At 44.2% G+C, this 21,997-nt stretch overlaps 1 protein-coding gene across 6 annotated transcripts in view; it reads left to right on the forward strand.

Moving 5' to 3' along the window:
- Nucleotides 1-31: 31 nt before the first annotated feature.
- Nucleotides 32-21,997, forward strand: part of ERMARD (ER membrane associated RNA degradation) — a 93,068-nt gene continuing 71,102 nt past the window's right edge. Inside the window, exons 1-5 of one of the 6 annotated variants that reach the window (XM_075597035.1) lie at nt 32-597; nt 5,015-5,183; nt 6,233-6,372; nt 7,458-7,559; nt 17,480-17,569. In XM_075597035.1, coding sequence (XP_075453150.1) covers nt 550-597; nt 5,015-5,183; nt 6,233-6,372; nt 7,458-7,559; nt 17,480-17,569 — 549 coding nt within the window. In that variant the 5' untranslated portion in view covers nt 32-549. The other 5 variants (XM_075597036.1, XM_075597030.1, XM_075597032.1 and 2 more) reach the window with 5 other exon arrangements.

Here is a 21,997-nt window from a genome sequence, read left to right on the forward strand (position 1 = left end):
GCCCGGGTCACATCATAGAAGCAGTTTATTTTGCTTTCCTTTTTCTTGTTTGGTTGCGCGCTCTGGGAACAGATGACGTCACAGATAGTTCTATTTGTCGTTGTTTTATGTGTCTGTAGGAAACGGCGTGAATTTCAATAGCAACTGAAGCCACGTGATGTAGACGAAGAATCCATTTTGGTTGTGGGCAGATAGACACTTGTCCTATATATTCCAAGTAAACATTACGTTAAATCTATCTGAAAAACGAATAAATAAATACTAGAGGTGTCATTCATTTTCAACCTCGATATTAGTATCACCGAAACAATGTATCAATGGCTTTCTGTTTAAAATTAGGACTGTTATATTACAAGGGAGAAGATATGCTTATTTTGTTTGGCGATTTCTACTTTCGGCTGAGAAACGGGATCTATTTTCCAGGTTCTCCACTTTCTTCCCACCATATTCAACAGACTTCCCGAATCAATGATGGCCGCAGGGTAGTTTCAGTTTCCCTGAGTCCAGCGACCAATCAGGGCTCGAGTGCTTCATCTTTTCGGCGGCGTCATGCGCGAGGGAGATTCCGGAACCCCGCAGCAGTGTGGTAGTGTGAGGGTGAGTGAGGCAGTGTGGCTGTTTCCATGACAACGGGTTTGCTGCGGTGCCAGGCCTGAGCATCCTCTACCACCACTGCTACCTGGGGCTCTCACTCAGCTCTCAAACGGCAACCTAGGACGGGGCAACTGATCTGATCTCATAAAAATGCTGGGTATCAGATTGAGGGATAATGAGGCTGTTTGGGTGTACTCAAATTAATGAGATTGAAGGGGGTTGGGATAAAAGAACAGATGAACATTAAAGTTGCAAAAAAAAAAAAAAAAACTAATTATTTAACATTCTATAGCAGAACTCTTCAAATCCAAGGGGTCAGATCAGAAAACATTTAGGAGTAGAAGGGCCATTATCTTATTGTAATGTAATTTTAGATAAATGTAATGACCTAACATTATTATATTTCAAAATTTTGCAAGCTTTCATAACAACTGTACCATACAGTATATAGTTATATATGACCTTAAGTTACAAGTGCGTTTCTCTGCGAAAAAATGCACTTAGCTGCAACTAAGTAAGTAACTAAGTTAACCAATTGGTATGAAATTAGCAGGAGCAGAGAGTTTCAAGAACCACATCAAGGCACTTCCCGAGCCACATTTTTGGCCTACGGACGCTAGTTTATACTGCCCTGATCTAGACAGTGAAATTACAACTAAATCTGTGGGACCATTGCTGCTAAAAACTGAGTGTGACTAGTCCCCCCATAAGTGAGACCCACTCCAAATAAGGAAGAGTTGAAATATGAATTTTAGGTGCCACAAATCCATTGAAGTAAATGAGTGTGATTTGCATTTTTTTAAAGCAATTGATGCCTTGATGTAGTAAAATAAACTATATTTATTGGGATAAATATCTGTTCATGTAGGAAAAATGGTTGACTTTTAATTATTTTGAAAACATTTTATCATACTACATGTATTTAGTTTTATAGCGGCATTCCCCCTTCGGGGGTGGGGATTTTTTTTTTGTCCTAGGTGGGAAGCAGGGATAAATGCTGAGCTCCCAATATGGCTATTTAAATGTCCATCCTATAGGAAGCTCAGACGTCGACCCTTGCAGCTTTCTATTGGCATGTATGACGCGTTACCTTTAAAAAGGATTGTGATACCGGCAGCACGTTTTAGAGGTATCTCAGGAAACAGGGATTCCCTAAAGCTGAAATTAACGCGGTTCAGCTCCAGACCCCCTGCTTCCCACATAGGGGGAAATATATATAACTGTTTCCCCTGGTCTCTGGGAAATTCTGCCATTACAGCGTGTGTTTTGCGTGCTATCTGTTGGTAAGCAAGAGGGCTGAGTTGTCTGACGATGTTTGTGGGGATACAGGACAGGCTTCTGGGGTACATACCCGACATAGATCTCTAGTGGTACAGCGCCTCCATCTGCCACAGGCTCCAAATGTATGGAGGTAATCTCTTACGGTAGAACATAATTCCCTCTCCTTCCCCGGAAAGATTACACACCAGACAGGAGATATAATAACTGGAACAGGTTATTCTGTTCAGCTCAATGCAGTCACGGCAGACTTCTGCCCAAAGCAGTCTCTGGTGTTGTATCCAGCTGTAGGATGGTACCTGGACCTTCATTACGGGTCAAGGGCCCCCACAGCAGACCTTGCTCTTCCCTGATCCTCTATCAGGATCAGGGGAAAGGTATACACCTGCTCTCCCCCCAAGGGGAAGAGGAACAAGGAAGGCCAGTATTCAGGCAACCTGTCTGTGACCTGCTTCTCTCAAGTGGGGAGAGGCACTGACTAAATTTGGGCGGCAATCCCCTTATGTACAGCCAGGAGGAGGGCACCAGGTCTGACCCAGGATTGGGTAGAACCCAGGCCTGGTTCCACCTCCTCCCGTCACTCGAGTACTGCTGGGAGTGGGGGAAAGCCCACCTTAAACCTTTCTTACTGACTGCCCCACACCTCTGAAATGCCCATCCCCTCAATACCAATACTAGCACCCTCTCTATCCACCTTTAAGACCCACCTTAAGACACACTTGCTTTAAGAAGCATATGAGTAGCACAGTGGCTATTAATATACACATGATACATAAAGCTTGACCCCCTGCAGACACACTTACCAGAACGCCCTCCTACTGTCTCTGTACGTTCTTCCTACCTACAAATTAGATTGTAAGCTCTTCAGAGAAGGGACTCTTCCCAAATGTTAACTTTTATGTCTGAAGCACTTATTCCCATGATCTGTTATTTGTTATTTATATGATTGTCACTTGTATTGCTACTGTGAAGCGCTATGTACATTAATGGCGCTATATAAATAAAGACATACATACCCATGATAAATACTGGCAGGCCTGCTCTTACCAGGACTTACTGCCAGGGAGGACTGACTGGTAGCCAAGAACCAGCCCTGGCTACATATATATGGTTCTTTAACATGTATTACAAATTATATGTGTTTGTTTTCTCCCTATCCCTGAACATCAGAAATGGGCAGAGCGATCCTCCTGGTGAAGAAGGGGCGCTATTATCTTGTTTTACATTGGTAGCTTGGCCTTCATAAAGCTGCCATGTTTTAAACCACAATGCACTAGCTGTCCCTAAAATATCAATGGCAGAATGACAGTAGTACCGTGATAACAAAACATGTTGATATTGACATTTTTTATTATCACAATATTACTATCATATTGGTACATTGCCCAACTTTTTCTCCAAAGTCCTTATTCAACATACTGTGAGGATATTTCTCCATATTAGTGAAGCCTCTAAGCTCCATTCGTGTACAAACTGACTGGGTATGGCTCAGCGAAATGCATCATTACAAGCTCTGCCCCCTAGCGGGGTGATGCCAAATATGTGATGACAAGATCTGCCCTCAACATGATGATGCTGAATCACAAACGCTGCCCCCCTTCCCCTCACTGGTGTAATGACAGGTTTTGCCCCTTCTGCCCCAACTCCCCCCTCCCCCCTTCCATGTGAATACCTCCTTTTCACAGTTCGCATGTCATTTTTACACTCCACCATGGCCCAGATCCACAAAGGGATGCTAAGCTTTAGCACAGCTCTACTCTTATTCATTTCAATGGGAGTAAAGGCGTGCTAAAGCTTATCGCCCTTTTGTGGATCTGGGCCCATGTGAATTGGCAGGTCTGCATGTGCATTGACTTTCAGGACACAGAGAGGCAGCTTCACAGCATATTGAATAGGGACCCAAATGAGAGAGTTGACCGTACTGGGCTCTTTGTGGCTCACCTGAACAAACCAGGGTAATGCATACTGTACTATATTCATTGTCATTCCGTTGGTATGAGATAATACTTGTGTGCATAGCAATTGAAAAACAAAACAGATACAATGGCTTGACATATTGAATGGGTCAATTTGTTGGGGTTGAGAACCTGTGGCATGTCAAGTTTCTAGACTATAATTTACCCATTTTAATGCGAGAACATCTGTTGAAGGGACTGTAAGGGGTCTTCCAGCTCCAGAAGTTGTCACGACATAGCACTGCTTACTACAGATATAAGCCTACATTTCTAAACTGTCTACAAGAAGCCTGATTTTTTTCCCTCCCTAGATAATTATGCATCAATTCATTTAGATTTGAATGTTAAGGTTGAGTGCATCAAATATAATGGTTTTGTAATGAATACACTGCTGTGCATGAAGATTACTGTTCTGCATTATTTGCCTTCTATTTCTCCGTGCATTTTACATAGACCAGTGTTGTAACTTTTTAAGGAAAAATACATTTTCTTAAAAACATTTTACATGTTGAGCCTGCTCCTTTAAATAGTAACGTGGAGTCTGACATCTTCTGAGGTTTCCTGTTATGAAAACTGACTTTTTACAAAGGGCGATTATAATTGTTTTTTACGTGCAGATATTTGGAGGCATATGAACTAAGTGATGCTGTGCCATAAGGCACTTTTCCGTGGCGGAAGACACCCTATGGCCCATTCACTTGGTGGCATAGCATCTCTTATTAAAGCTTCTGTTCAAGCTGCCGTTTAAAAACATTTATTTAAAAAAAAATCCATTCAATATGTACATAAATTCAATCTGCACACTGACAAGTGATTAGCTATGTTGCCGATCGATCTGTTCTCCTGTGATCGATCACTGAAGATTCGGCTCAGGTTCTGTATATCACTGTGAGGGCTATAGAAGTTTACCCAAGATGGAAAGTTCTGTGTGGAAGATCATGTGACCAGGCAGGAACTAGATACAATTGGTGCACTGCTAGAGAGAGGGCAGGGCTCAAGTGCCAGAGTCAGTTTAAGAAGAGGAAGGGGATGTGACTTTGTAAATGGTTGCTATAGAAACAAAAATGCTTGTTACATTAGAATACATTAAAAGTGTCTTTAAATAGTTTTTTTTTTTGTGTATGTTTGCTCCTTTTTTACTTCCTTATACTTGTTGGTTTCATTAGCGGGAATATTTTGTGTTTCAGATGCTGGAAACGTTTCCTGTCACCACCTGCCTTTCTCCGACAGTGCACCACATGGTCTGTAACCTTGGATTTGAGATAGAAGTCAGTTACGATATTAGAAGGGTCTTATGTGAGGACAATAGAGTATGTTGGAAGACTCTAAGTGACACTATATCTTACATTGCTTCAGGTCAGTTTTGTTCACCAATTGGCTTATAAGAGCGTACCAAAGTTGTCAATGTACTGAATGTCTTTTGTAGGCTGTATAAACTTTGGCTGATATACAATAGTAAAAGTGACCTATCTTGAGATGACTATCATGCCTTTGTGTGTCCAATGACTTACTCTAGGGACCTTATGACATATGGAATACGTCATGCCTTAAATGCTCATTTTTCAGGGGGGACGTTCATGTCTTGGGGGGGCCTGCCCGCGACCAGTGCCGTATTACACACTACTAGTAAGATTCGTAGGAGCCCCCAAGGTTAGGGGGCCCTGTAAATTGTGGTGGGCCAGACGCTGCTGCTCCCCAGCTCCCCATGCAGCAGCCCGGGGGTCACTGTCTGCCTTACTCTCCCTCCTCCTGTCGGCGCTGATATTCACCTTCCGTCCAACCGGAGCAGGGAGCTGAAGGAATGAGCTGCAGAGTCCTCGGGCCTCACCCAAGGTAAGGTGTGTGCGTGTGTAAGGCTGCGTCCCCGCTAGTGCTGAGCGGGTGGCGCTTGCCGTGTTAACTTACATATAAATATGTAAGTTCCTGCTCGTGCGCGGGCTCACCCGTGCTCAGCGCTTACCAAAAAAATCTGACTTCACTGCGCGCTCAGCTGGCCCACAATGCCGCTCACCCTTCCCCCCCCCCCCCCCCACCCTGTGCGCGCTTTTGTAAATCAGAGGACACCCGATGCTCATGCTTGGAGCGCTTTCCATTCAGAAATGGAACTTGGTATAAGAAACGTGATTCTCTTGGAGTTCACATTAAACTGCAGCAAGGTTTCAATAATCTACAGATTTGTCTATTCATTCCAATAAAAGAGGGTCGAGCAACATTTATGTTTGGATTTGTACTTTGTATTCTGTAATAAGAATATCTAAAAACTGTATTTATTTCTTGTTTACACTTGGTTGTTTTTCTTGCCATCGCACTTCCCTTCCCCATTTTGCTTTCTGTATGCCTATTTTTATTGAATTAAAAGGAGATTTTAAAACGGATGTATCGGTGCACTTTTCTCCCATGCGCAGGTGAGCGCTTGGACTATGTACAAAGCGTCAGGCTGCTGGGGCCTCTGTGTGAGGCGGTTCACACACATCTCTCATCTCTGTCTAGTGACGTTTTTAAGGAGCAATTTGGGTGGTGCTTCTACTGGACAAACAATGCAGAGGTAAGAGGCCGAAGTGTTTGAAATCAGCGAGCGAGTCGTTGAAATAAGCGAGCAACGGTTCTTAAAAATAGTAATGGTGCTGTGCCTGTTTTCTTAAAAAAAAAAAAAATACATTTATTAATCACTTGAGAGGGGGGGGGGAGATATTTGGAATGTACATTAGCAATATTTATGCTTAAAAATTAGGGAGTTATAAAGTATATCTAAAACATAGCTTTTTGAAAAAATAAAGTGTTATTTGACGTTCTTGAATAAAAAAAAAATATAGTAAATAGTTAAACCGACGGGGGGGGGGGGGGGGGGGTTTGTACCACCTCGCACTTTGAGCACTGGATTAAAGATAATTCCACGTAGCCGGCCAAAAACATCCTTGTCAACAATATAATTCTTCTTTAACCAAATCTAACAATGCCAAAAGCAAATGTTTGCTTTCTTTTGTTTCGCGAGAAAACAGTTGCAAATTGCATTTCTGAAAAGGCAGAATATTTGTCATTGAGGAGTTTTCTTTAGCATTAGGCCATCCTCTCCTCGTCAGTGAGCCTATAAAGGTAAGGGGGGAGTGGAGGAGAGAGGGGGCTTTGGCTGTTCAAATTCTTATTAAAAACGCAGTGACATCAGACAAAAGGGAGGAGTCAGATAGAGATCAAACCCCTCCCAAGTCTCGGTTGTCTATTAACTAACATAATAATACTTATAGGTGCCTGACTTGGCTACAAAAGGCATCAATATTCCACATACCGTATAACGCATGGGTGACCAAGTCAAGTCCTCAAAGGCCACCAACAGGTCAGGTTTTCATGATATCCCTGCTTCAGCATATGTGGCTCAGTCGTTGACTGAGTGACTGGGCCACCTGTGCTGAAGCAGGAATATCTTTAAAACCTGACCTGTTGGTGGCCCTTGAGGACTGGAGTGGGCCACTCCTGGTATAACCACCATAAACATGTCACTGTCATTAGTACTCTTTGATCCTAGGAGGGATTACCCTTTTAAGTACTAGTTTCTATGATTTACTTGGCACACTGTCAAACAACCCTCTCACCTTCTTTCCGCACCTCTTGTAATCCTATATAACTGTTCCTCAGTTATTTCTCAGTACCTTGGCTGTGCTGCAGAGCTTGGACGGCACGCAGATCTCCCTGAGCCTGATGAAGGTAACATCATGTCTGGAGCGGTCACTGGGAGATGTAAGTAGCAAACCGTTTATACTCGGCGCCCACATCAATGTTTTTTTAGGGATTTCTCTGGAACAATAACTGGTGTGGTCACGGCCCAGGATACACCTCAATTCAGGTAAGGGTATTCAGAAACAAAATAGTGCTTCGGAGACAGGAGGAGACCTGCCTAGGATAAAAGTAAACTAAGGATATTGGCATATTTCATAGATCAAACTTTAAACGTTCATTATCCTCCTGTTCTTTTTCAAGTTTGTATATTAAATGGACATTTAATTAGGAATTGCTGAAGTCCTATCTTCTCTACAAGTGTAGAACTAGAAATAAGATGCACTCACACGACTCCTAGAAAATGCCTCGGGTACACGCCCCTCACGAGCCAGGTATGCGCAGCAATTAAAACAATTCTCTCAAATGAGGGGAAGTAACGGCACTAGAGGACATGGTAGAAAAAGTATTCAAATAGATTTATTGAAAGATGATCGAAGTTTCAGTCCTCAACTTAGACCTTCATCAAGATACTAGTGAAGATATACTTACATATACTTAAGAGTGGGCGTGTTCACTTGAAACAAGCGTTAATGTGTGCTTAATGGCGACAAAACGTAAGTGGCGTGGTTGCTAAGCAACAGTGTATAAACATCAACACAACACCTATAGAAAATGTAAATGTCTGTGACAAGCCACAGAGTGCTAAACAGTGTATAAAAAAGTGTCTTATTCAGCTAAGTCAGGGGTCTGCCACCTTTCAAGGAAGAAGAGCCATTTTATAAAAAATGTCTTTGTCCAAAATATTCTTAGAGCCGCAACACATGCATGAATATTGCACCCCACAAACACATACATATACTGTATATACAGTATAAGCATAAACATACGACTAACTTGCTTTCATCAGAATTAGGGAAAAGAAAAAATATGTGGGGGAACAAAATGCATCTCACAATAAGAAGTCCCTTTATTTTGTTTTTTTCCCCATTGTTTTTCAGTGCAAAACAGTTTGTCATTTTCAAATACACAATACATACATACACATACACTACCCCCTCCCCCCAAATACACACACTCTCCCCCCCAAATACATGCACACGCACACACACACACACACACACACACACACACACACACACACACACACACACACACACACACACACACACACACACACACACACTACCCTTCCCAAATACACACACACTACCCCCACCAAATACACACACTACTACCGCCCCCCAATTACATGCGCGTGCGCACACACACACACACTACCCACCCCCAAAAAATATATACAGACACACACATACTTACATTGGGCCTACCTCTCTCCTCACTGTCCTGGGTTGCCGCTCCCCAGCTGCTGCCTCTCTCCCTCACTGTGCTGCCCTTGGCTGCGGGGGCCCAGCCGGCGCTGGTTGGGCCTCTTGTTGCCGCCCGGCATCTCCCCAGCCGCTGGACCGCCTCCGGCATTGTCCCACGCCGGGCCTCTCTGCGACGTCGGCACACGCTGGAAGTGGTGGCGCGCACTTCCGGTGCGCATCGACATGAGAGGCCCGGCGTGGGACAATGCCGGAGGCGGTCCAGCGGCTGGGGAGATGCCGGGCGGCAACAAGAGGCCCAACCAGCGCCGGCTGGGCCCCCGCAGCCAAGGGCAGCACAGTGAGGGAGAGAGGAAGCAGCTGGGGAGCGGGAACCCAGGACAGTGAGGAGAGCCGCATGTAGGTGCTGAAAGAGCCGCGTGCAACAGGTTGCCGACCCCTGACCTAAGTGGTAGATAAAAAATAGACACAAATATAACTAACAGACTAACGTAAAATAACCTAACAGGATCCATAATGACATAAAAACATAGAGTTGCAATTGTACCTTGTGTTAACCACACTGGCTAAATGCTACGCTGAAAAAATCAATAAAATAGAAAATGTAAATTACTAAAAAATGAATAAGACATGAAATGGCACATCCATTGAATTAAATTCATTATGTTACAATTCAATAATAGAAAATGTAAGTAACCTTTAAGCTAAGAATAGCATTTCTAAATACGCAGTGGTGTTGATCTACAGTTCTCTACAAGTGTTACATGTATCCTGAGGTAGTGGGATGGGAGACCTGTCCTGCCTGGTCATAGCACCAGTGCATCTATTGTGTTAACAACCAGATGTAGCCAACTTTACTGCAACCCGTGGTGCGCCGCAGAGGGGCATACACAATGCGTTAGCGGAAGAAGCAGCCATTGTTTTGAATCAGTCGCACGCGAAGAAGCTGGGCTATCGCACCATATCGCGTGCGCCACGGGTTGCAATAACGTTGGCCACATTTATTTATAACAACATTTATACAGTATAGTGCCCTCATCCAGGGCGCTGTACATTAGTTACTAAAACAAAGTTGTCGTTACATATAAATTTGATTTATAGAGTAATTGTTAAGATGTCATTGTGGTGGGTAGAGGTGAGAACATTATGGTTGGGCTATGAGTTAGGTGCAGTGAGAGCTGGAGAGGTTAGTTAGCAGGGGTTCAGGTCTCTGAATTTAGTCTTGTTACTGGCATGGTGAAGTATCTGACAGTGGGGGCAATTTGATCGGGAGGTAGGTTACTTTGAAGGGTTTTGGAGAGACTTTAGGAAGGGGCGAGGGTAGGGGAGATCATGGGTGTGTCACGCTTCTGCTCCTACACACAAGTGCAGGGAAAGGTAAGGACCCGTTAGCGAGGTGGGGAAGCCGCAGGGGATACGAAGGGGAGTGAGTTGCCGTGCAGCTGGGGATAGGCGCACGTAGTCACGTGAGCGCACCGCGCGCATGAGAATGCGCGACGCGTCCGGAGGTGCGGAGCCAAGCTCAGAGACACGACTAGTCCAGCTGCAAGTGTGCGCATGCTCTGGCAGCAGAGCGGGGATGCGCGTGTTCTCAGGCACCAACGCGGGGAAAAGCCAACGCTTCAGCACAGGAGTCTGGAATGGGAACTAGGAACATGGAACAGGAACATGGAACTAGGAACATGGAACTAGGAACATGGAACTAGGAACATGGAAGGAGCTGGGGAGGTAGAGTCCAGAGCACAAGGTAACATCCACAAGGGAATTGCCTCTTGGAGGACGTTCAGCCTCCTTAAAGGCATAGTGCCAGAAACGGCAAGGTGCAGCGAAACTAAATATAACATAAGGGTTCTTAGTCTAATCCATTGGCCAAGGAATTATAAGCCTGCTACCACCTCAAGGTGGACCCTACTAAGCAGGTACTTACACTACCCGACGGTAAACTTACCTCAGTAGTATATGAGTGACTGTCCCAGTCTTCCGGAATCCAAAGGAGATGAGTAAAGGTCCCAAGGAGGTCCAGACAGGAACAGCATACAATGATAGTACTAGCAGGCACCAGGGCAGGCAGCAATGACTAAAGGCAAAGAGTGGCTTACTTCCTGTCAGGAGGAAGAGGGCAGGGTTTGCCAGGAAGCAAGATGGCGTTGCTTGCTTCAGAATCCTTAAAGACACAGGATCTTGACTCGCAGCTAGAGGGCGGCGATCAGAAGTAAACTCGCAGCTAGAGGGCAGCGCCCGCCACACAGAGAATCAACAGGGAATCTTGACTCGCAGCTAGAAGGCGGCACACGCCATTCCGAGAGACAGGAAATCTTAACTCGCAGCTAGAGGGCGGCGCACGCCATACAGGGAGACATCAGGAAAACTAGGCAAGAGGGCAGCGCCCGCCACACAGAGAATCAACAGGGAATCTTGACTCGCAGCTAGAGGATGGCGCATGCCATACAGAGAGACAACTAGGCATGGGTAGAGAATACGCCACAAGGGGGCGAGAAGTTGACTCGCAGCTGGAGAGCGGCGCACGCCGTCACGTGTACGTGCCACGCGTGAGAGAATGCGTGACGCGACCGGGGGTGGCCGAGCTCCGAGGTACAAGTAGGGAACCGCGGGTGCGTGCATGCTCTATAAGGAGAGCGGGAACTGAGATGCGGCAAGTAAGGAGGGAGCACGCCACAGGGGGCGTGTTCCCCGATTTCTTACAGGATGTTGGAGAGGGTGTGGTGAGAGAGGGGGTGGTTTAGGAGGTTAACGGGGGATCATGGAATGTGATAGAGATTCGTTTTTAGTTGGCATCTGAAGATCGTTGGGGAGGGGGCAGATTGGATGTGGTGGGGGAGGTTGTTCCAGTGGAGTGGGGCGAGTAAGGCAAATGATCAGAATTGAGAGAAGGCACAGGGGGCTGAGGGGGAGAGGGGGTTGTGGCAGTCAGGGAGTGAAGAGAACATGAAGGAGTGTAGCGAGAGATGAGTGCTGAAAGGTAAGGAGAAGCAGGACCATGGAGAGATTTGTAGACCAGAGTGAGGAATTTGATAAGGAAACTCTGTTGGATGGTGTTGCAGGGTACATGCAACTACACACGCGGGTTTCTTGACAAGGCTTATTTATTTAGCCTTAAAAGATATACAGCACACAAAAACAAAAATAGCTTTTCATCAGCAAACAAAAAGAAAACTGGCTTTTTCTTCAGCAGACAAAACAAAACAGTTTCTCTTTAGCAAACAGTGTAAAAATCAGGCAGCTACCCTTTTCTATGCACGAGACAGACAGTTCATAATTCATGTACTTTGATAACAGACCTTGTTTCAGTAATCTCTTCAGTAGCTTACTCCTCTCTCCTCAACACCCAGCACCCATGTGTCTACAGCCTGGGGTTTTAACACACCTTGATTAGGCAGCTAGGATCCAACTAATTGTCCTGAGGTTCCCAGCTGAAGTTAACCTAGTCACTGCTGCACTGCAGACTAGACATAGGTTTTCCAGGCATATAGCTGGTCGCTTTTATTTACCCTGTCACAGATGGGTAGCCAGTGGAGTTGGGAGAGGAGAGGGGTGGTGTGAGCAGAGCGGGAGAGCTTAAGTGTATGGGCTGCCGCGTTTTGGATTTGTTGGAGGGGTATGGCAGAGTAGAGAGGGAGGCCGAGGAGAAGGGAGTTACAGTATTTGAGGCAGGTGAAGATGAGGGAGTGGATGAGAAATTTGGCCGAGGAGAGAGAAATGAGTGGACACATTTTTCTTATGTTGTTTAGGTGGTAGCAGTGTATGTAATTCATCTAGGAAAGGTAGAACATAACAACACTCCATAGGAGTGCTGTTATGTTCTACCTTCTTTCCTGGATAAACTAGAGACAGGTGGTAATGATGGAGGTGATGTATTGGGCGAAGAGGAGGGAAGGCTCAAAGGTGACTCCAAGGTTGTGAGGAGATAGTGAGGGGGGGGGAAGGAGATAGTCGGGATTGGGGAGGATGGAAGGGAGGAGGAAGCAGGAATGTAAAGGACTTCAGTCTTAGCTGGGTTAATTTGTAGGAATTGGGAGGACATCCACACTTTTCCTACGATGGGTTAGTGGTAGAATGAAACTTGCTGCTTCTGATGTGAGGATGACAATAGGGTCCTCAGATGTTGGGCAGGCAGGACGCACCAGGGAGATAGTTGGAAATGTAGTTGATTGCAGTGAGCAGGTCACTGATGATCAATGACAGATGTTTAAAATTGCTGAGATATTTGATTGTAATGTCTGTCGCAATTAATCAAAAATGTTAAACTTTATTGTATAAGGGGTTAGCTGTAGCCAGGCTAGTAGGTGATCCGGGTGTTTCACAACAGCAGCAGACAGCCAAGGAATTGTAAGACAACTGTAGATATAGAAGGCAGTTGTTGATCTTACCAGTTAGGTGTTGGTTGAGTCTCGAGGAGGTAGAAGAGACAGTTGACTGTTAGTACTACACTGTTTGCACTATATATTCCCGCTGTATATTGGTCAGTTTAGTGAGCTATAATTTAATGCAGGACGGATAGTCCTCTTGATGTTAGTAGATTTTGACAAAGCTCACGTTAGGCCACCTCCTCAGCGTATGATGTGCCGTTTCGGCATATGAATAAACTTGTAGATATAATTATTTACATAAAATAAGGTGCCACACTCTCCACACGATTCCGGGGGTCACTCCAACAACAACAACAAACTACCATATACCTGACCCTCTGCCTCCACAGAGAAGGATCAGCTTCGCTGTTCCTCACTAGAGATGGGCAATTTTTTTTTGCAAATTTGGATCCGTAGCGGATCGTCCGGTTCCTTTTGGTTTGCGGATTTTAGCGGATCAATCTCAATAAGGGCGATTCGCGTTTTGCAGATTCTTTATTATTATTACCAATACACTCCGGATTCTGCAACCCGTGGATGGATTTGCAGAATCCAATCTGCGGATTCAGCAATCAAATCTGCCAACGGATTGCTGAATCCGCGGATTGGATTCTACAAATCCAGCCACGGGTTGTATTCAATGGCGGATTTTGATGAATCTGCGCATATTGAAACCGAGAAGAGGGGACCCCCTGAGGGGTAAATGTGTGCCCCGCACCACACCGAGGATAGTATACTTATATTCCGTTGTACCACAGAACTACTTTACAAAAACTGGTGTAGGGATGGTGCTGACTGGGAGTAATGGTAATGTGGACAGAAATAGAAAGATCTCCCTATTATGTCGCACAGTGTTGATTTGTGGGGTATTTGGCGAAAAGTGGACTAATGAGGTCTGAGGTCTATTTCAGCTATACACCTAGTCTGCACCCCTACATACATATAATTTGTCACCAGACCGGCCGGTGCAGAGACTGCTGAACCTGATGGTCTGTAATGGTGAAACACTTGGCAAATAATGACCAAATACTCCTAGTATTGGAGTTTTAAGTCAAGAGACTCATATTGTTAGTAATGCAAGGTACATAAATTATTCTTAAATAAGATCAAAGTGAGAGCGTTGCGCTTCCCACGGTGAAGGCTCCAAAACGCTATGACAAGGTAACGCACCCGACCTCTCCGATTACTCTGCGCACCAGGGAGTGACGCTAGGACATACCTGTGTATTGTGATATAAGTGATAAAGGCGCGAACAACTTAAAATTAAATAATTAAATTTATTATTAAATAATAAAGAACAAGTGTTAAGATGATGAAAAAGATAGTGTTTTTACACCCAGCTCAAAAACCTCCTGGTGGGACCTGTTTCACGGGTTCCAACGGTTAAAGCAGTGTCTCCTGACGAAGCCGAGAACAGCTCTTGCTAGCTGGGCGAAACGCGTTGAGTGGACTAATTTTGGACTTGGAGGCGATCCGTAGCACACCAGCCCTGCAGCCGTGACGTCATCCTTCCGGACGGGCGCAAGGAGGGGAGTTCTGATTACAGTCACCGAGCAGTGGGAGCCAGCCGAATACCCAAGGGAGGCGTCTTCTCTCTCATCTTGCATATAACACGTGTATTGCTGACGGAGTGTTTAAAGAGGGGTCCTGACTACCACGATCTATATGGGTGGCAACCCAATTTGCCAACTGCCTTTGATTTGCTGACGTCCTGTGAGTAGATTAATCATATGAGCCAAGACACTGTCTGAAAAATTCATTGAATTCATTACGTCTGCACTTATTTGTGTACCATTTGTTTTCTTTTCCCCTTATGCTCCCCCTGGATTGTTTGAGACACTGCTAGGACATACCTAACATATGTTTCACCTGATAGGCTTCATTGGGGGCCCCCGATGTCTCTGCACCTGCCGGTCTGGTGACAAATTATATGTATTTAGGGGTGTGGACTAGGTGTACTTTTCACCAAATACCCCACAAATCAACACTGTACATAGGCATACAGAACCTTTACTCATTACTGAGCAAGCACTCCGACTCTATACTTCTTCATAGAGGAGGTTTCATGGTACATATAGGATCAGGTATCTGATGTTCTGAGGATATATTGAAATAGCTATTACCCCTTCTAATTCAATAGTTTAGCTGTGGCACATAATAGGATTAAATAGCTCTTTTTCATTCCCAATAATAGCGTTCAGATCCAGCACGCCGACATGTCTCCTTACAATTTTAATTATTTTGATTCATTGTTTACTTCACTACATTTATATTTTAATTAATGTGTTAATAAAATGTATTTTTAATTAGATAGGGGTGTTTCTAGAGTGCGACATAATAGAGAGATCTTTCTATTTCTGTCCACATATTGAAACCGACTCAAATCCGTTTGCGGATTTTACACCGCAAAACGGATTTGTGGGGTAACATCCGCGAAAATACGTGAAACGAATTTGTGCGGATTCGCCCTTCTCCATTCCTCATAGCAGGAGACTGCAAATTGTTCACAGCAGTAGTAGCAGTAGCAACTCAGCAGTTGTTGAGTATTGATACAATTGCAGGATGTCTCACAAACAGGTAATATAATATATAATATACCATAAAGATCAAACAAGTGTCATAAAGAGGTAATGCAGGAGGGATAGTACTGTTTGTACTACACTGTTTGCGCTTTATATTTCCGCTGTATATTGGTGTGTTTAGTGAGTTACAATGTAATGCAGGAGGGATAGGCCTTCTTGATGGTCCTAAATCTCAATAAAACTCACGTTACGTCAGTAGTTAGACCTCAAATTTAAATTTAAGATAGACCATAAGTTGATCAAATGTTATCGGAATTGTACTACTGTATATTAGTATTAAATTGTTTCTGATTCACTCTCAATGATTCTGCTGTTTTTATAGTGTTTTGTTTATCAAATTTGGTGGATGGTGATATAATTTAGCACTTAAATGACATCTGTACTCTCCTTTAATACAACGTAGTGTGCATCTAGCTTCTCCAAGTATATAACCTTTGCAGTGCCGTAATGATGTACCGGGTACGTCATTGGTGCCTGCTCATTTTCCAGGGGGTGATCTGGTTGACAACAGGCAGCCCAATCAAAATGGAAGTGGACGTCTCCTCACTTCCGTTTCCTTCATCCAGGGCCTGGTCACGTCATGATGCAGAAGTGCTGGAGGTCCAGTGGCTCTATGCTTTCTGTCGGACACCCAGCACTGTAAAGGTTAAATATAGCTTACTAACACTTTAAATAAATAAAGCGAAGTAAAATAATTTTTAAATAGATTTTAAAAAATGTGACTTTTCCATGGTAAACAAATACTTTAGATTTTACTACCTCAATTTAATGTCTTTTGGTACTCAAAGTCCTTCAAGTCAATTATAAGCATTGCTCTGTGTTTTTTTTTGCAAAGTAAATCTGAAGCAGTCATCAGGAAAATATAAGTACAGTAGTTGATTAAATCTAGTGTCCCGGACAAAAATAAAAACATATACATTTTTCACAAAATACAAATAAATAGCCATTTAAAAATTCATTCCCCACTCATTTTTTCCCCATTCTTTTGTATTTTTTTCAATCTTGGGTTTAATCTTGCCTGAACCAGGGAGTCCCTGCGCGCTCTGGCACAGGACTGAATATGTTCCCGGCTAGACACAAAATGACAACGGGGTCAGGGCTCGTTCAAATGGCCAGTTGAAAAGCAGCTGACAACACAGCTTTCTGTTGGTGATCCTGTAGCCATATTTGTAGTCCACCTGCAATATTTGTAGTTTTTTGTTGTTGTACAAAAACCAGCACAAAAAAACTACAAATATCTTGGGAAATAGGGGTCCACAGACTTCAGTCGACCCTCCTGTTCAGGTAAGATTTAAAAAGTGAAATAAAAAAGAAATAGCCATTTGGGGGGTCGGGGGGAGGGGATTTTTCGGCTTCCAGGAATCTGTTTTAAAGCAATGAAATCCATTGCGTAACTCTTATACTGTATGTCACACATGATGATTAATCCTGATGTATTGTATGATCACATTTGAGAAATGTATTAATGTCATTAATGATTGGGTTTCAGTTATGGGAGTCAAACTACAAATAGATTACATATTTGTTAGTTACCTGGAAAATGTGTCCTGTAACATATATAAGTGCTTAGCGTTGTAGTTCTAGTAATAGACTTCATGGAATTAAGAAACGTTACCCTAACATGTTAACTCTTACTTTTACTAACCTATGACGTGCTTTCATTGTAGGTGTATTTAATGATTGGAAAAGATTGTCCCTTCTTGTTGAGAGACCTACTTGCATCAGCAGAGTTAGCTGAAGTCTTTAGTCCGCCTGTGGTGAGCATATTACATTGAAGTCCTACAACTGCAATATCATTCACTGCAACAATATTACCCTTATTCTGCCCAACTTTACCTTCCTACATACGTCTTCTGGTCCTTTGTGTGGTGTATAAAGGGCGACCTTTAGGACGAAACATCGAGTCTCATTCACTAGGATGGCCGCTTGCTATTTATTCATCACTTTTTTGGTATGGTATTATTAGTTATTGTATTTTTAGACTTGCTTGTTTAAATTGATACTGCTCTGTAAACATTTGTTACATATATATATGATCATTTGAGTACTTTTGACTGATCTTACTTCAATGTGTCATTTAGATTGAATATATTCAATATTTACAGTTAGTTTGAGAACAACTGCAATTGCATACAATTATTTTGTTACACATGTGACAGACAGGAAAAGACAGAATTATAATAGTAAATGGTTGCATTAAATGAACAACGGTTATACATTCAGTTTACAGACATTTCGTGGTCAGTTAGATATAGGATTATGGGAATAAGTAACAAATACAGACAGGCTTAAAATTGTGTTAGAAGAGTTAGGATAGGCCTGAAATGTGTTGTCAGAAGAATCCCTGCCTTAAGGAGCTTACAGTCTATAGACAGGGTTGGGTGAAACATTGGGATACAGGGGATGAGAGGGCTGGTGAGTTACAGAATGCAATAGGACAGCTGCAATATTACCAAATATCACCAAACTGCAGCAAGTGGTGTGGCAGACGCCTTTGGGGTGACTCTGGTGCTATGTCCCAGAGATTGTTTGATAGAATGAAACAGCAGCATAGCACAGTACTGGACCTCACGGCAGAGGGGAGGGAAATACGCACATATAAATAAATATACACCACACAGATAGTGTATGGACACTGTACAGCTACATATATACAAAATGCTGCAAAAAGTGACAGACATTATTAAATTTAAAGAAGGACAATGACTAAAATGGTAGGTTTTGAAGTAAACTTTTTGTTTTTAAATTAGTAATTTGGACAGCAGGTCTAATTTAATCTTTCACAAACTGCAAGGAGTTTTTTTTAATAGTGCAGTGTGTACTTGTCAAGTGGAATGATTTTTTCCTCCTTGAACATGAAAGATTTCTGCTTGAAATCTAGTTTACATTTAATTTTAAAAAGTACGTTAAGAGGGACGTACATGCAGCGTCAAGGGGAATGGAAGCTCTCTGAGTCACCTCCGCAGAGTTCGCGGACAAATTAGCCCTCTAAGCCGCCTCAAAATTGCCAAAAATAACTTTCCCCACGGGCGGAGCCCCCAAGGATGCCTCTCTCCCGCAAAGATCGCAGGGCTGTGACCCCCTCCATCTCCCGGTACCTGTAAAAGGCTACCCCTCCGGTTCCTGGGACCCAAGATGGCACCCTTACAGGCTCGCGCATGTACGCGTGCCTACAGGCACAGGAGGAACTGCAACAACAAGACGGAAACTTTACAGACAAAGAAGACGAACAAGAAACAGAAGAAATTTCTCAAATCTCCCCAAAAGCCTTAAAAGATTTATTTAAAGAGATGCAAGGGGTGTTTCAAGTGGCTTTGGACAAGGCTGTGGCTGACTTTAAAGCAGATTTGACTTCTTTGACAGAAAGAACAATTCAGCTGGAAAACAAACTTGAAGAATCCCTGCAGAGCCAGGGCTCAATGGATGAAGAATTGTTCCGACTTAACGATGAGATCAGGAACCTGACTGATACTGTGGAGAACCGGAAAAGGAGACAAAAACTCCGTCAGAAACATCCCCGAAACGGTTGAACCAGGTGAGTTACAACCCTATTTGACGAACTTGTTTTCCCATATAGACTCATCGCTTCTATCAAGTGATCTACATATGGATAGAGCACACCGATCCTTGGATCCAAAATTCGCGGATCCGTGGAGATGCAGGGATGTAATAGTTTAACTGCACTACTATACCACCAAAGAGAAAATAAAGAGAGGCTGTAGGAACCAAGAATTTGTGCATTTTGAAGGTTCCAAGATTCAGATCTTCCAAGACCTTTCTAGAGCCACAATTTCTAGAAGGAGAGGCCTCTGCCCAGTCACAGCGGCTCTTAGGCTGCGCTTATAGTGCCGGCGACGCGACTGATGATATCACCCGTCGCCATTTGCAAACGTTGTGTTTAGGTTTTGGGCGATGTCGCTGACTGCAAAGCCAGCGACGTCATAAAAGGGGAGGGTAGAAGGACGGAGAAGCTCCCGATTGGCTGCAAGGGGAGACCGTCGCCGTAAAAATCAAATAACAGTGACTACCAGATTTCTGGTAGCACTGTCGCTCCGTTGCTTTGTCACTGTCGCAGACAGCAACAATGCATTTGTTTTGCCGCGCCGCCATCGCCGGCACTATAAGCGCAGCCTTAGGGACAACGAGATACGCTACAGATGGGCCTTCCCATTTCGTCTAGTCGTGAATAAAGTTGGGAAGCAGTTCTCGATAAGATTCCCAGAAGAGGCTGAGAATTTCCTAGGAGCCTTGGGTGTACACGGCCAGCAGACAGCGAAGCAGCAACCTTCCTGAAGTACAAGAGTCCACCAGAAGCTTCTCGTCAGAGTGAAAGCGATGCCCGTCCAGAAACCCCTGACTTCGCTCTCCCGACTTGATTGGGATAAGGGTTTTCTTATTTTGCTTTGACTGACCCGGAACGACCGGTGGAGGAGGTTGGCGGTCCAGAATATATGATCCGCGGCAAAATTTTCTCCCCGGTAAGGTGTGACATTCTTGACACCCCTACCCTGGGCCCTGTTAGATCTAGGGTGAGACTAAAAAACTTGAGAAACGGACAATTTCCTTTCAGCCTCAATGTTGCCCTTGATAATATTTTCTGTGGCTTGAAATATTTCTTTTTTAGGATTTAGGCAATAAATTCAGGCCCAGTTTTTCTCCCCCTCCCCCTTCTTGTTGCGGTTATTATGAAGGGGGTTGAGTTTAAAGGTTAAGAGGTTTGGAGGTAATGGTAAGCAGGAGTCCTTGGCGGAGTTCGGAGTGCTCCGGAACCCACAGCACTTGTGCCCTCCAACCCCCATTTGGGCATTTTTTAGCCCTTTACTGTGGTCCATATAAAGACCATCAGTTAACAAGTTTTCCGATGGATACTAGATCCATCCCCCCATATAATCTTTGTTGTTTTATGTGTGTGTTCCCCTAATCTTTTTCCCCTCCCCAAGGTGTTCCCTCCCCAGTACCACCACGGATCGAGGAAGATACGTCTTCCCTTTTCCGAAGCGGGTCGTAGTAAGTTCTCAAATCCAGGTGACGACATCCTTGCACCCACACTCGATTTATATCTCACGAAATCTGCAGAGTGAGCTTTGATTTGCAAATTATGACTGCCCAACTCCCCATTAAAATAGTCTCTTTAAATGTAAAGGGACTAAACTCAAATAAAAAAGGAGACTAGCCCTGAGACCATTTAAGAAAATGCAGGCAGATATTCTATTTCTTGAGGAAACCCATTTTAACACCCAGGACCCCCTTAACCCTTTTCGGGGTACTTACCCATTGGCTTACTAGTTGTAACGCCTGTATGCCCGCAGACCTGGCCAGTCCCCAGTACTGAGGTGGGTAAGGGTATAACACGCACCCACAGCAGTGAGGGCGTGCCCGGAGTGTGGTAATTGCTTTGCCGGGCCTGGTGAGTAAGGGTTAACGTTATACTTGCTGAGTCCGGGAAGAGCGATTCCCCCGATCCATTACAGTATCCCCCCTTGAGGATTGGACTCCGGACGATGTTCCCAAGGTTTATGAGGGAACTTCAGACGGAACTGTCTGAGGAGTGTTGGGGCATGGACGTGATGAGATGGTATCCAGGAGCGTTCCTCCGGACCGTTACCCTTCCAGTGCACAAGGAACTGAAGTTTGCCCCTGGACCAACGAGAGTCGAGTAAGGATTGAATTTCAAATTCTTGCTGTCCTTGTATGACGACAGGGTTAGGCCTATGAGGACGGTCCGGAAAAGGAAGATTCTGGATCACCGGTTTCAGTAAAGATACGTGGAATACCGAAGGAATCTTCATGGTAGAAGGAAGTGCAAGTCGGTATGCGACCGGGTTGATCCTTTCGAGAACTTTGAAAGGACCTAAGAATCTTGGGGCCAGTTTCTGGGAAGGGGTCTTGAGTTTGATATTCCTGGAAGATAGCCAAACTCTGTTTCCGGGTTTAAACTCTGGGCCCACTTGACGTCGCCGATCGGCTTTCTTCTTTTGTCTTTGAACGGAATTTTGCAAAGTTTTTATGATCCTTTTCCAGGAATTTTGAAGACTGGATATGTGAGAATCTGCTGCGGGGACACCAGAGGGAAGGGAGGAGAGGGGAAGACTGCTGGGGTGGAATCCATAGTTAATGAAAAAAGGCGACTCTTGCGTGGATTCGTTTTTTAATGAGTTGATAGCAAACTCAGCCCAGGGTAATAG

This window comes from Ascaphus truei, chromosome 4 (assembly GCF_040206685.1).
Source record: "Ascaphus truei isolate aAscTru1 chromosome 4, aAscTru1.hap1, whole genome shotgun sequence".
Lineage (NCBI taxonomy): Eukaryota > Metazoa > Chordata > Amphibia > Anura > Ascaphidae > Ascaphus > Ascaphus truei.